We start from the raw sequence: 13,759 nt of genomic DNA, 5'->3' as shown, positions 1-13,759 counted from the left end.
GTCCTGCTCTGTCGCCCAGGTTGGAGTGCAGTGGCATGATCTCGGCTCACTGCAACCTCTGCCTCCCGGTTTCAAGCTATTCTCCTGCCTCAGCCTCCGGAATAGCTGGAATTACAGGCATGTGCCACCATGCCCAGCTAATTTTTGTATTTTTAGTAGAGACGGGGGTTCACCATGTTGGCCGGGCTGGTCTCGAACTCCAGACCTCAAGTTATCCGCCCTCCTCGGCCTCTCAAAATGCTGGGATTACAGGCACGAGCTACCAAGCCCGGCCGAGCGCGACTTCTGATTGGTCGAAACCTTGACTTCTCTGTTCCAGCCATCCGTTGCCAAGATACCATTTTAGCACATGCGCAGTACGTGCGCCTTGAATGAGCAGGTTTGAAGAGGTAGAGCACTGGCGTCAACCTCTGAAATTGATCTGGCTGCAACCGGAAGGACTCTGGGAATGGTAGTTTACGGACTCAGCCTGCGCAGGCGCACTGTCCTACGCGGCATTGGCTATTACTCCGCGTTGAAAGTCCGCGGGAACTAGGCCCTAATGTCTGGGCCTCGCTATATCCGAGAACTGCACCCTCCTCTTTTTCTCGACTCCGCGCCTCCGCAGGGAGCCGGCTCCAGTCTCCTGCGGACGTGGCCGGGCGACGGAACGCTGGTTGCCATGACGACTCTCTTCCTGGTGCGCGCTACGTCACCGTCGCCTGTGCGCTGGCCGGGGACGTGGCTACCGCAGATGCGTCAGAGGTTCTTGACTTCACGCGCACCTGTGAACTGGTAGCCGGACTGCAGCACCTGGGAAAAACTCAAGTTTGAGGGTCGCAAACTAGTGGTCCCAAAATACTTTTTGCTTGGCCAGTGGTGAGCAGTGTTACGGGTTTGTTTTAACGTCTTCATGCTGCAGGTCCAGACATTTCCTCAAATTCCTGGAAATTTCCTGGGAGAAGTGCGGAATAAACAGATAATTAAGACTTACATAAATTATAGTGTGATGAGACTGGAGCGAGAGAGACGGACAGTTACAAAGAATTACAACACGGCGGTTAGCACATAGCCCTATAGGATCTAAGATACTGGAATGTTCCTGTGCGAACCCAAGAGAGCGAGTTGCCAGCTCCGGCTGAGCTCGGTGGAAATCAGAGAAAGTTTACTGCAGGAGAGGCTATAAGAACTTGTTCTTGTAAGAAAAGTAGGTGTTTTCCGAAAGCAGTCGTGGGAAAAGGTGGAAGGAAGAGCAAATAGTCACAGTTGGGGCCGGGCGCGGTGGCTCACGCCTGTAATCCCAGCACTTTGGGAGGCTGAGGTGGGCAGATCACCAGGTCAAGAGATCAAGACCATCCTGGCCAACACGGTGAAACCCCGTCTCTAGTAAAAATACAAAAATTAGCAGGGCGTGTTGGTGAAACCCCGTCTCTAGTAAAAATACAAAAGTTATCAGGGCGTGGTGGCGCGCGTCTATGGAGGCTGAGGCAGGAAAATCGCTTGAACCCGGGAGGCGGAGGTTTCAGTGAGCCGAGATCGTGCCACTGCACTCCGGCTTGGCGATAGAGTGAGACTCCATCTTGAGCCACCGTGCCTGGCCTAACGCGTTTTTAATAATAGCAAACACTTACATGGTGTTTTCTATCTGTCACATACTGTTCTAATGGCTTTACTTCTATCTACCTATTCAAATCTCATAACCTGATAAAGAGGGTACTTATTATTGCCCCATGTACAATGAGGAAACTGAGGCACAGAGCAGTTAATGACTTGCAAAGTTCTGATAATAACTTGTATTTAATATCAAATTTCAGCTTCATCAAAGCCTTTGGAGACAGTTGTATCCGCCAGGATAAGTAGTTATGCTTCAGTAACACCCCCACAACCTCCTTCATGGCTTATAGTGATGAAAGCTTACTCCTTGTTCATGTGTGTTCCATATAAGGACTATTTATGCAAAATAATCCCCAAATGTGGAAGGATCCAATAAACCAAAAAAGAGGGAGACAAACCCAGTTCGTTGGTAAGGGGTGATTTATTTGGGGAACTTACAAAGGGAAGCATGGGGTCTTGGGTGGCAGCAGGGCAGATCTATCTCCACACAGTTTCTCCCTAATCCCAAGGCTTATCTCACATACGGAAGGGGAATACTTGCTTTAGCAAGACAAGGGTTAAGACAACCCTCCAGAACAGGCAAGAATGCTGTTTGTGAGGCCGGGCGCGGTGGCTCAAGCCTGTAATCCCAGCACTTTGGGAGGCCGAGACGGGCGGATCACGAGGTCAGGAGATCGAGACCATCCTGGCTAACACGGTGAAACCCCATCTCTACTAAAATACAAGAAAATTAGCCGGGCGAGGTGGCGGGCGCCTGTAGTCCCGGCTACTTGGGAGGCTGAGGCAGGAGAATGGCGTGAACCCGGCGGGGCGGAGCTTGCAGTGAGCCGAGATCGCGCCACTGCACTCCAGCCTGGGGCACAGAGCAAGACTCCGTCTCAGAAAAAAAAAAAAAAAAAAGGAATGCTGTTTGTGTCATAGCCTATAATTAGTGTGAAAACATCAGGGTTGACATGTTCTTACACTAGAGACAGTAAGTAAAGTAGAAATCAGAAGGCATTCCCAGGACTAGGATTAATCAGAAGTCAACAAGGCGGATTACCATCCAAGATGGAGTCACCTTTGTCTCCACAATGTGACATGCCTATTATAGATTAGCTGAGGCTCTGCTCCATGCCACCCTGACTCTAGAGCCTCAGCTGACAGTACAACCTGTGCTTGGAGCATTTGGTTATCAGGATGCAAGGAAAAAGCAAACTTGGCAGCAGTAAAATGAAGTGGTTGCAAATATGGGCTGGACCTGGATTCAAATCCTGCCTCCATCCTCAACTAGCTCTGGGAGTTTGGGGGGATGACATAAATCCTCTATCTCAGTGTCCTTGTCTGTAAAATAGGGAAAGCAACGCCTTCTTCATAGGGTGGTGGTGCCAGCTCAGTCAACTAGTAAAGCTCACAATGTGTTGTCAATAAGTAACACCTATTATTATTTCATTCTGGCAATGGGCCACCTAGCTTTTGCTCATGAGCACATATATGGTTTACTTTTTTTTTTTTTTTTGAGACAGGGTTTTGGTCTCTTGCCCAGGCTGGCACCATCACAGCTCACTGCAGCATTGCCATCCTGTGTTCAATTGATCCTCCTACCTCAGCCTCCTGAGTAGCTGGGTCTACACGTGCTCGCCACTGTGCTTGGCTAGCTTTTCTATATTCTGTAGAGTTGGGGGTATCGCTATGTTGCCCAGGCTGGTCTCAAACTTCTGAGTGCAAGTGATTCTCCCTCTTTAGCTTCCCTCTTTGAAATCCCAAAGTGCTGGGATTTCAGGTGTGAACCACTGCACCCAGCCTGGCAATTCTTTTAGTGTTTTATGATAAAGCCTGATATGAGGTTTTGATTATATGGACATAAACACAAGAAGAGGCCAGTAATTCTTTAACATTGTCGCTATTGTTGTTCAATATAAATATATGCTCAATTTATTCAGCTTATCTAGAAATGACTGGTTACAGAATTTTTTTTTGTAAGCTTTCTCAGCATCTACGGTTACTGAATGTTATCAAAGGCTTTTTTAGTATCTATAGACATGGTTGCATATTGATATATTCGGAAAGGTCAAAAGATAAATTGTGGAATGTCCTAATATCAAACCATCCTTGCACTCCTGAACACACATCTCCAAGCTCCCAGGATAGGCTCCATTGCCTTTACCACACTGCCCTTTAAGAAGTGATGGGTGAAACTGAGCAAACAGGAAGGCAGATGCCCAGGGAAATTGAATAACAGTGGTTCAATTCATTCACCATCAATTTACATGGGGCCAACTTCTATCTATCCTGAATACTTCAGCCATGGTAGGAGAAATTTGGATTAAATGGACTGTGGCATCGCCTCTGCCTAAAACAGGGATATTCGCGTGCCAGTACAGTCAGGCATGTCCCAAATACCAGTTTTCCTCCAAAAGCTATTGTGTATGTATCCAAATACAGTCCCCTCACTCCCGCTCCGCATCCTGCTCCCAGACTCCATTTCCCAGCATTCCCCCGCAGTCAGAAGCCCTTAGGCCGGGAGAGCCTGAGCCTCAATTGTTTCTGGGAAATGTAGTCCAGTCGCGATGCCGAGTTTAAAGTACCGGGACTTACAGTTCCGAGACAGCGAGCGCGCAGGCGCGTTCCGGGGCCCGTCGGAGGAAGGGAAGGCCTGGCTGTCCAGCGAAATCCTCCTGAACGCACGGACCTCGCGGACCCGACCGGAGCAGGTGGGTGCGGGCCGGGACAGACAGGCTAGCAGAAGCTCCGGGGGCGGGCCCGAGTTGGGTCTGGGTGGAAGGGGGGAGGGCGCTGTGGGTGACGCCCCGCCCCCTCTTGGCATTCCCTGAGTCCCACCTAGTATCAGCGCGGCTCAGACGGCTCAGCGCGCAGGAATTGGGCGCCTGCTGTTTGCAAGGAGTCCGGCGGACCTTGGGACTGCTGCGCTCTCCCAGGAAGGGGAACCTATCTTTCCTCACTTTGCAGCTGAAGAAACTGAGACTCGGGGAGACTCCGCGATTTCTTTCAGGCTGGTAGAGCTGCAACCCAGATTCTGACCCCAGAGCCTGAGAGCAGCACTGCACTGGCACAGACTCGGTCTCTGCTCCCCTTATCTTGAGCATCTGTTCTTCTCTCTCTGAGTCTCCCATCTCTCTCTGATCTTCCCCTCACCCTTGCCGCCCCAGGTCCTGTCCCCCTTTCGCTGAATCTCTGTGCCCCGTCTCTCTGCCTCTCTGTCCCCGTCCCTGTGGGTCTCTGTCGCTCTCTCTCGGTCTCTGCGTCCTCCCACTCCCCAGCCCTCCTAGCGAATCTCTGTGTTTTCCAAAGACAAGGTCATTTTCTTACATAACCATAGCACCACGATCACAATGAGGAAATATTGATGTAATACTAATAGCTAATCTATAGACTTTATTCAAATTTTTGATGATTCTTCCAATAATGTCTTTTTTTCTTTTTTTTTTCTTTTTCTTTCTTTTCTTTTTTTTTTTTTTTTTTTTTTTGAGACAGGGTCTTGCTCTGTCACCCAGGCTGGAGTGCAGTGTTGCAATCATAGCTCACTGCAGCCTCGACCTCCTGGGCTCAAGCGATCTTCCCATTTCAGTCTTCTGAGTAGCCAGGATTACAAGCACATGCCACCATGCCCGGCTAATTTTTTAACTTTTTTTTGTAGAAACGGGGTCTCACTATGTTGCCTGGGCTGGTCTCAAACTCCTGGGCTCAAGCCATCCTCCCACTTCAGCCTCCCAAAGTGCTGGGATTACAGCTGGCTGCAATAATGTCCTTAATGGCCACAGGAAATCCTAGGTCACACATTGCACGCATTGTTGGGCCTCCTTCAATCTGGAACCGGTTTTCAGTCTCCTCTTGGAAGTTCTGAAGATTACAGACCATGTACTTGCAGAATGTCCCTCGGTCTGGGTTTGTCTGGTGCTTCTTCATAATAAGATTTAGGTCACGCGCTTTTGGCAGGGATGCCCTAGGAGTGATGCTGTCTCCTCATCAGATTGGGGACCCTGGGCTCGGCTTGTCCCACCATACACCACATCAGCCTCACTCACATGCGTAAGGTGGCATCTGCCAAGTTTCTCCTCTCTAAAGATTCCCTGGTCTGGGCGCAGTGGCTCACACCTATAATCTCAGCACTTTGGGAGGCCAAGGGGGGTGGATAACCTGAGGTCAGGAGTTCGAGACCAGCCTGGCCAACATGGTGAAACCCCATCTCTACTAAAAATACAAAAAAATTAGCCTGGTGTGATGGCGCACACCTGTAATCCCAGCTACTCAGGAGGCTGAGGCAGGAGAATTGCTTGAAGCTGGGAGGTGGAGGTTGCAGTGAGCCAAGATCGTGCCACTGCACTCCAGCGTAGGTAACAGAGCAAGACTACATCTCATATAAAAATAATGATAATAATACAAAAATTAGCCAGGCATGGTGGCGGGTGCCTGTAACGCCAGCTACTCAGGAGGCTGAGGCCCGAGAATCACTTGAACCCGGGAGGTGGAAATTTCAGTGAGCCAAGATCACCTCACTGCACTCCAGCCTGGGCGACAGAGCAAGACTGTGTCTCAAAAATAAAATAAGGCAGGCTGTGGTGGCTCACGCCTGTAATCCCAGCACTTTGGGAGGCCAAGGTGGGTGGATCACCTGAGGTCAGGAGTTTGAGACCAGCCTGGCCAACATGGTGAAACCTCATCTCTACTAAAAATGTAAACATTAGCCAGGCATGGTGGTGGGTGCTTGTAATCCCAGCTATTCAGGAAGCTGAGGCAAGAGAATTGCTTGATCCTGGGAGGTGGAGGTTGCAGTGAGCCAAGATGGTGCCACTGCACTCCAGCCTGGGCAACTGAGTGAGACTCCATCTAAAAAAAAAAAGGATAAGAAAAAAGATAGGTGTGACCCTGTGGCTAGACTTCTCTGATACTTTTTGTCTCCATGAACTTGAGCAAGTCTTGACGTCTTGTGCCTCAATGTCCTCATTTAGGGATCACCATAGTTCCTGTGTCCGAGAGCTTTTGTGTTGGGAAGGTGAGACAGCCTCATGGTTGCTGGCTGTTGTCACTGGTATGGAATGGGGGCCTCAGGTAGCCTGTCCTGGGTCTTTGCTTTGACTCTTAGGGGACCGTGGCCCCTTCTGTGACCAGGAGTCTTGGGGAAAGCGTCTGTCTGTCAGGGTCACGAATCACCCCTTTTCTGCTGTGGTCTCCTCCTCCAGCTCTTCAGGCCCTGGCCTGGACCCTTCTCCCAGAGGCACATGCCCAGGACCCAACAATGGCCAATGGGACCCTGATGGCCGAGGGCCAGGTGAGTCTGGGCTTTCTCTTCCCCAAGATGACTTTGTGGACTCCAGTGGGCCCTCTTCATCCCTGCTCATGATCTCAAGGTCTCCTGACTCTTCCAATTCTGGGAAAGGGGGCATGAGGAGAGGGGAGCTGGGCAGTGCAGAAGAGCAGGGGCCAGAGGCAGAATGCTCTGAGCTGGGACCGCGTCATGCAGTCTAAAAGTCTTTCATCTAACCCTGCAGCCTTTCGGGTCCCAGGCAAAGTGGGCACTGGATGGTTTTGCTTCACCCCTAAGCCTCATCCCTGGAGTCAGGAATGGGGGTCAGGATCAGGGATGGGGTCTGGGATAGAATAGGGCTTGCGAATGTCTCCTGCACACAACGGCTTGACGGTTTTTTCTTTAAGTATTTCTTAGGACTGTCACTTAGAGCTGTGCAGGTTATGCACTGCACAAGGATGCCTCATCCCGGGCAGGACTCACAGCTTACACCTCTTACACTGGTAGCAGTTTTCAGACAGTGTGGTAAACTGTCATACGCTAAATTAATTGGCATATTACAATGACTTCCCAACAGATGGCAGTAAAGAGTCGCGTGAAAGGGCTCCTTGTTTACTTTCTACCAAGGTGCCTATGGAGTTTCTGCCTCCGTTGGGTTCCCATAGGCCAGTTGGATTCAGGCATCCTGATTCTGCACAATCAGAATGTTCCAGCCCAGGGGGCTGTTGTGGGCTCTTGACCCCTGACACTTCTGCCCCTGAGTTCCAGAAGGACGTGCCCCTCCACGGAATGAAATTGGCCCTTGCAGGAATCAGTGACTTTCAAGGATGTGGCCGTGGACTTCACCCTGGAGGAGTGGGGCTGGCTGGAGCCTGACCAGAGGGAGCTGTATCGAGACGTGATGCTAGAGAACTACCGGAACCTTCTCTCCCTGGGTGAGACCCCTCCTCCTGCCCTCCCCCTGGGGGAGGCCTGATGCCCCCTGGATCCCTCTCTGATGCCCCCAGCACTCTCTCTATGCCCCCTGGCACCCCCTTCTCATTCACGTCCATCCCCTGCCATCTGGGGGCCTCTGTGCTCCTCTCGCTGGTCCCTCGTGCCTGGCCTCTCTGTTCCTCTCTTTCTGCCAGCTGATCCTGGAGTCCCAGCAGCTAGGAAGGCCCAAGTCTCTTGGCCTGTCCTGTAAAATGTGGATCCCACACACTCTTCAGCCTGTGCCCCCAGCTTCTTTTTTTTTTTTGAGACGGAGTCTCACTCTGTCACCTAGGCAGAAGGGCAGTAGCGTGATCTCAGCTCACTGCAACCTCCTCCTCCTGAGTTCAAGCAATTCTCCTGTCTCAGCCTCCCGAGTCGTGGGATTACAGGCACGCACCACCATGCCGGCTAATTTTTGCATTTTTAGTAGAGACAGGGAGGCTGAGGCAGGAGGCTTACTTGAGGTCAGGAGTTCGAGACCAGCCTGGCCAACATGGCGAAACGCTAGCTCTACTAAAAATACAAAAATTAGTGAGGCGTGGTGACGCACGCCTGTAATTCCAGCTACTGGGGAAGCTGAGGCACAAGAATCACTTGAACCCAGGAGGCAGAGGCTGCAGTGAGCTGAAATCGCAGCATACACTCTAGTCTGGGTGACAGAGTAAGACTCTGTCTCAAAAAAAGGACGCCAGTCTCTGGATTTAGGACTTGCCCTAATCCAGTAGGACTTCATCTTAGCTAATTACATCAGGAAAGACCCCATTTCCAAATAAGGGCACGTTCTGCTGTTCTGGATGGGCGTAATTTTTGTGGAACGTCATTCAACCCAGGATAGGAGAGGAGAAATTAGCAATTCCATAGACAGCAGGGCTGATAGGAGGAGCCAAGGCCTTGCCTGTTGAGTGGGTGAGGTGGGGTGAGCTCGGGCGCCAGCAGAAGGGCAGGCCCGGGCCTGGAGCAGGGACGGTTTCCAAGAAACCCAGAGCAGAGGCGGGTTGTAGGATAGAGATGTCGGTTCCTTGCCCAGATGCATGGTGGGGAAGGTGGAGCTTCTTACACCAATGGCTTCTTTGAGTGACAAGGGAGGGCCACAGCTGAAAAGAGAGGGTGACGTGTAGCACAGAGCAGGAAGAAATGACAAAACGATCATTTTGGAGAGTGGGGAGAAAACATACAGTTGTCTGTTGCAAATTCTGGATCCAAGCTCCAAGTAAGCCCCTGGTGGAGGCCGGGGGCGGTGGCTTACACCTGTAATCCCAGCACTTTGGGAGGCCAAAGAGGGCAGATCACTTGAGGTCAGGAGTTTGAGACCAGCCTGGCCAACATGGTGAAACCCCGTCTCTATTAAAATACGAAAAATTAGCCGGGTGTGGTGGTGCACACCTGTAGTCCCAGCTACTCGGGAGGCTGAGGCAGGGGAATCGCTTGAATCCGGGAGGCGGAGGTTGCAGTGAGCCGAAATCACGCCACTGCACTCCAGCCTGAGTGACAGAGACTCCAGACTCAAAAAAAAAAAAAAAAAAAGAAAGAAAGAAAGAAGGAAAGGAGAAGAGAGGAGAGAGGAGAGGAGAGAAAATGGAGGGAGGAAGGATCTGAGAGGTATTTGAGGTCAACCGGGACATTCGTCCCCCGCGGGCCTGGGACCAGCAGTCAGGAGGTCCTTCTGGGTAGGAGGGAGCAGTGCACCTCTGCTGTCCATTCCCAGGCTGCTGAGACTTCGTGTCTAACTGCGGCCTCTCTGGCTCTCATTCCAGCTGTGTTGTCCTCTTCATTCCCTCAGCAGCGCCATCTCGAGGCCCAGATAATCCTTGTCACCTCTCGGATCCTCAGTTTCTACCCTTTTCAAATAGTTCCTGCTACTCGGGAGGTTGAAGTGGGAGAATCTTGAACCCGAGAGGTGGAGGTTGCAGTAAGCTGAGATCATGCCACTGCACTCCAGCCTGGACAAGAGAGAGAGACAGTCTTTAAAAAAAAAAAAAAGCCGGCCGGGCGCGGTGGCTCACGCCTGTAATCCCAGCACTTTGGAAGGCCGAGGCGGGCGGATCACAAGGTCAGGAGATCGAGACCATGGTGAAACCCCGTCTCTACTAAAAATAGAAAAAAATTAGCCGGGCGCAGTGGCGGGCGCCTGTAGTCCCAGCTACTCGGGAGGCTGAGGCAGGAGAATGGCGTGAACCCGGGAGGCGGAGCTTGCAGTGAGCCGAGATTGCGCCACTGCACTCCAGCCTGGGTGACAGAGCGAGACTCCGTCTCAAAAAAAAAAAAAAAAAAAAAAAGCCTTAGCGGCAATGTCCTTAGGCTTCTTGGGCGCCAGCACCCAGGTCGGAGGCTGTTTGGTTCTAACCACGGCAGGGCTGTTATGTGCTGAGCTCAGTGCAGGCCGAGAGAGGCTCAGCAGGTCAGGAGTTCGAGACCAGCCTGGGCAACATAGCAAGACCTTGTCTCTTCAAAAAACTAAAAATTAGCCAGATGTGGTGGTGGGCACCTGTAGTCCCAGCCACTCGGGAGGCTGAGGTGGGAGGACGGCTTGAGCCCAGGAGGCCAAGCCTGCAGTGAGCGGTGACTGTGCAACTTCACTCCAGCCTGGGCAACAGAGCAAGATCCTGTCTCAAAAAATAAAATTGAAATAATAAGATAAAGTATAGTGGAGAAAGTCCCTGGGAGGCTGGGAGGTGGGAGGGGGTGTCTGACACCGAGATGGGGAGATTGGTGTCATTATTGGAGATGAAGGCTGTGACCACAGGCCTGGGCACCTAAGGCAGAGAGAGGATGGGATCCTTGTTGGAGAGGAATCTCGGAGTCACCCTGGATTGTAACTGTGTCCAGGTCTGCCTCCCCCTTCAGCCTGAGACCCCCTCAAGCACAGGGGAGTGTCCAGATCATTTCTCTATCTCCAGCAATGCCAGGGACTGGCACAGGGAGACTGGGAGGTCCTTGGGCATGTTTGTTTTTGTTTGTTTGTTTGTTTTTAGACAGAGTCTTGCTCTGTCACGCAGGCTAGAGTACAGTGGCACGATCTTGGCTTACTGCAACCTCCGCCTCCTGGGTTCCAGCAATTCTCTGCCTCAGCTTCCCGAGTAGCTGGGATTACAGGCACCCGTCACCATGCCCGGCTAATTTTTGTATTTTTAGTAGAGACAGGGTTTCATCATCTTGGCCAGGCTGGTCTTGAACTCCTGACCTCATGATCCACCCGCCTCAGCCTCCCTAAGTGCTGGGATTACAGGCGTGAGCCACTGTGCCTGGCCGGGTATGTTTGTTGAACCAAAATTCGTCTCCTCCTCACCCCTAGTCTAGTCACCTCTTGGCTCACCTCCTCCAGGAAGTTTCCTTTGATTTCTCCACCCTCGGTGACTTCCTGCAGTGTTGTGTGTTTCTTCCATTCCTGCTCACACAACACTAGACTGTGCCTCGGTTTCCTGCCCGAAGGGTGAAAATGAGCTAATACATTTAACCAGCTTAGAAACATGCCTGGCACGCAGTCTGCCCTTAATAGATATTTGCTTTTTAGTATCACCCTAACTATTGTTGTAATTATCTCATGTTATAATCAGGGATGGTAGGTTTGTCTACAGTGATTCAAGACAGTTTCATCAAAATGAAAACGTTCAGGCCGGGTGCAGTGGCTCATGCCTGTAATCCCAGCACTTTGGGAGGCCAAGGTGGGCAGATCACCTGAGGCCAAGAGTTCAAGACCAGCCTGGCCAACATGGTGAAACCCCATTCCTACTAAAAATATAAAAAATTAGCCGAGCATGGTAGCGGGCACCCGTAATTCCAGCTACTTGGAAGGCTGAGGCAGGAGAATCGCTTCAACCCAGGAGGCGGAGGTTGCAGAGAGCTGAGACCACACCATTGTACTCCAGCCTGGGCAACAAGAATGAAACTCCATCTCAAAAAAAAAGGAAACATTCGGGGTAAGTGGATCACTTGAGCCCAGAAATTCAAGATCAGCCTGGATAACAGAGTGAGACCCCATCTCTACAAAAAATTTGAACATTAGCCAGGCATGGTGGTATATGCTTGTAGTCCCAGCTATTCAGGAGGCTGAGGTGGGAGGATCACTTGAGCCCGGGAGGTCGAGGCTGCAGTGAGCCTTGAATGTGCCACCACACTCCAGCCCGGGCAACAGAGCGAGACCCTGTCTCAAAAAAAAAAAAAATGCGTATGTTTTTAACTTATGTATTTAGAAGCCTTGAGATGGAAGCTTTGCGCACCAGTGAATCTAAACCAGAGTTGTCCATCAGAAATAAGAAACCCACTTAGGTAATTTTACATTTTTTTGGTGGTCATGTTAAAACAAAAGAGGAAATGAAATTAATTTTAACAATACATTTTATTCACTTCAAGCTATCTAAAATCGTATCATCTTGACACACTGAAACCATAATCGATTAACAAATGATTGAGAGATTTAACCATAATCGATTAACAAATGATTGAGAGATTTTACGGTTTTTTTCTTTAGTAAGTCTTCGAAACATAGAAGACAATGTTTTTTACGCTGTCACAGTGCAGTTAACTTGAACAGCACAGACCTGGAGCCTTAAACAGCCTTGTCAGAGCTCAGCCTCTCTGCAGTGTACTAAGCACGCAACAAATAAGTCGGCTCAGCCTCTCTGCAGGGTGCTAAGCACTCAAAAAATAAGTCTTGCGTTGGCCATTTGTGCTTCTAACCATTAGGCACTCAATGCGTGCACCTTCCCTGCAGACCTCCCTGTGATCCTAGCACCCACAGCCAACTCCTGTATCTTTCCCCAGGGGCAGGGCTGCCTGGGTCCAAACCCGACGTGATCTCCCGTCTGGAGCGAGGGGAAGAGCCGAGGCCGGAGGAGAGAGAGGCCTGGCGAGTTACCTGTCCAGGTGGGTGCTGATATCCAGCAGGTGTAAGCCCTCTTCCCACCCCATCTCTCATGGTCAGTGAGATTCAGTCAGGGGTGAGGCAGTGGAACACATGGGTGATCATCATGGGCTCTAGAGTCGGGTTGTGTGGTTCAAATTCCAGCTGATTGCTTCCTGGCTGTGTGGCCTTGGGCAAGTCACTTACCCTCTCTGTGCTTTGATTTTTTTTGTCTGTGAAAAGGGGGTGACATGAGTATCTAGGGTTGGGAGGAATAAATGAAACTTTGAACATCTAAATAAGAATAAAGCAAGAATGAAAATCCCTCATAATCCTCATGTCTCCCAAAAATTAACTTTTGACATTTTAATGGAATTCCTTCAAGTATGTTCTTTCTTTCTTCGTAGACAGATAGATAGATAGATTTTTTTTTTTTTTTTTTTTTTTTTTGAGAAGGAGTCTCACTCTGTCACCCAGGCTAGAGTGCAGTGGCGCTATCTCGGCTCACTGCAACCTCCGCCTCCCGGGTTCAAGCAATTCTCCTGCTTCAGCCTCCCAAGTAGCTGGGATTATGGGCGCCTGCCACCACACCTGGCTAATTTTTGTATTTTTAGTAAAGGCAGAATTTCACCATGTTGGCCAGGCTAGTCTCGAACTTCTGACCTTGTGATCCACCCGCCTCAGCCTCCCAAAGTGCTGGGATTACAGGCATGAGCCACTGCGCCCGGCCTAGCATAATATTTTTTTTTTTTTTTTTTTTTTTTGAGACGGAGTCTCGCTGTGTCTCCCAGGCTGGAGTGCAGTGGCGTGATCTCGGCTCACTGCAAGCTCCGCCTCCCGGGTTCACGCCATTCTCCCGCCTCAGCCTTCCCAAGTAGCTGAGACTACAGGCGCCCGCCACCACGCCCGGCTAGTTTTTTTGTATTTTTAGTAGAGACGGGGTTTCACCATGTTAGCCACAATAGTCTCGATCTCCTGACGTCGTGATCCACCCGCCTCGGCCTCCCAAAGTGCTGGGATTACAGGCTTGAGCCACCGCGCCCGGCCCCTAGCATAATATTTTTAAGAGTCATTCACATTGCATTATGTATGAGAGCTTCATTCCT

General features: G+C 50.6%; 1 protein-coding gene across 1 annotated transcript in view; it reads left to right on the top strand.

Annotated features, from left to right (window-relative positions):
- The first annotated feature begins 349 nt into the window (after positions 1–349).
- The window catches only part of LOC105497167 (zinc finger protein 135-like), a 33,193-nt gene continuing 19,783 nt past the window's right edge, over positions 350–13,759 (top strand). Inside the window, exons 1-6 of the mRNA XM_071086207.1 lie at positions 350–356; positions 608–774; positions 4,133–4,286; positions 6,774–6,862; positions 7,647–7,773; positions 12,575–12,676. Of these exons, the coding sequence (XP_070942308.1) occupies positions 350–356; positions 608–774; positions 4,133–4,286; positions 6,774–6,862; positions 7,647–7,773; positions 12,575–12,676 (646 nt within the window). The remainder of the gene's footprint in view (positions 357–607; positions 775–4,132; positions 4,287–6,773; positions 6,863–7,646; positions 7,774–12,574; positions 12,677–13,759) is intronic.

This window comes from Macaca nemestrina, chromosome 20 (assembly GCF_043159975.1).
Source record: "Macaca nemestrina isolate mMacNem1 chromosome 20, mMacNem.hap1, whole genome shotgun sequence".
In the NCBI taxonomy this organism is placed as follows: domain Eukaryota; kingdom Metazoa; phylum Chordata; class Mammalia; order Primates; family Cercopithecidae; genus Macaca; species Macaca nemestrina.
Note: the sequence above shows the minus strand (reverse complement) of the source record. Positions and strands in the feature narration are given on the sequence as shown.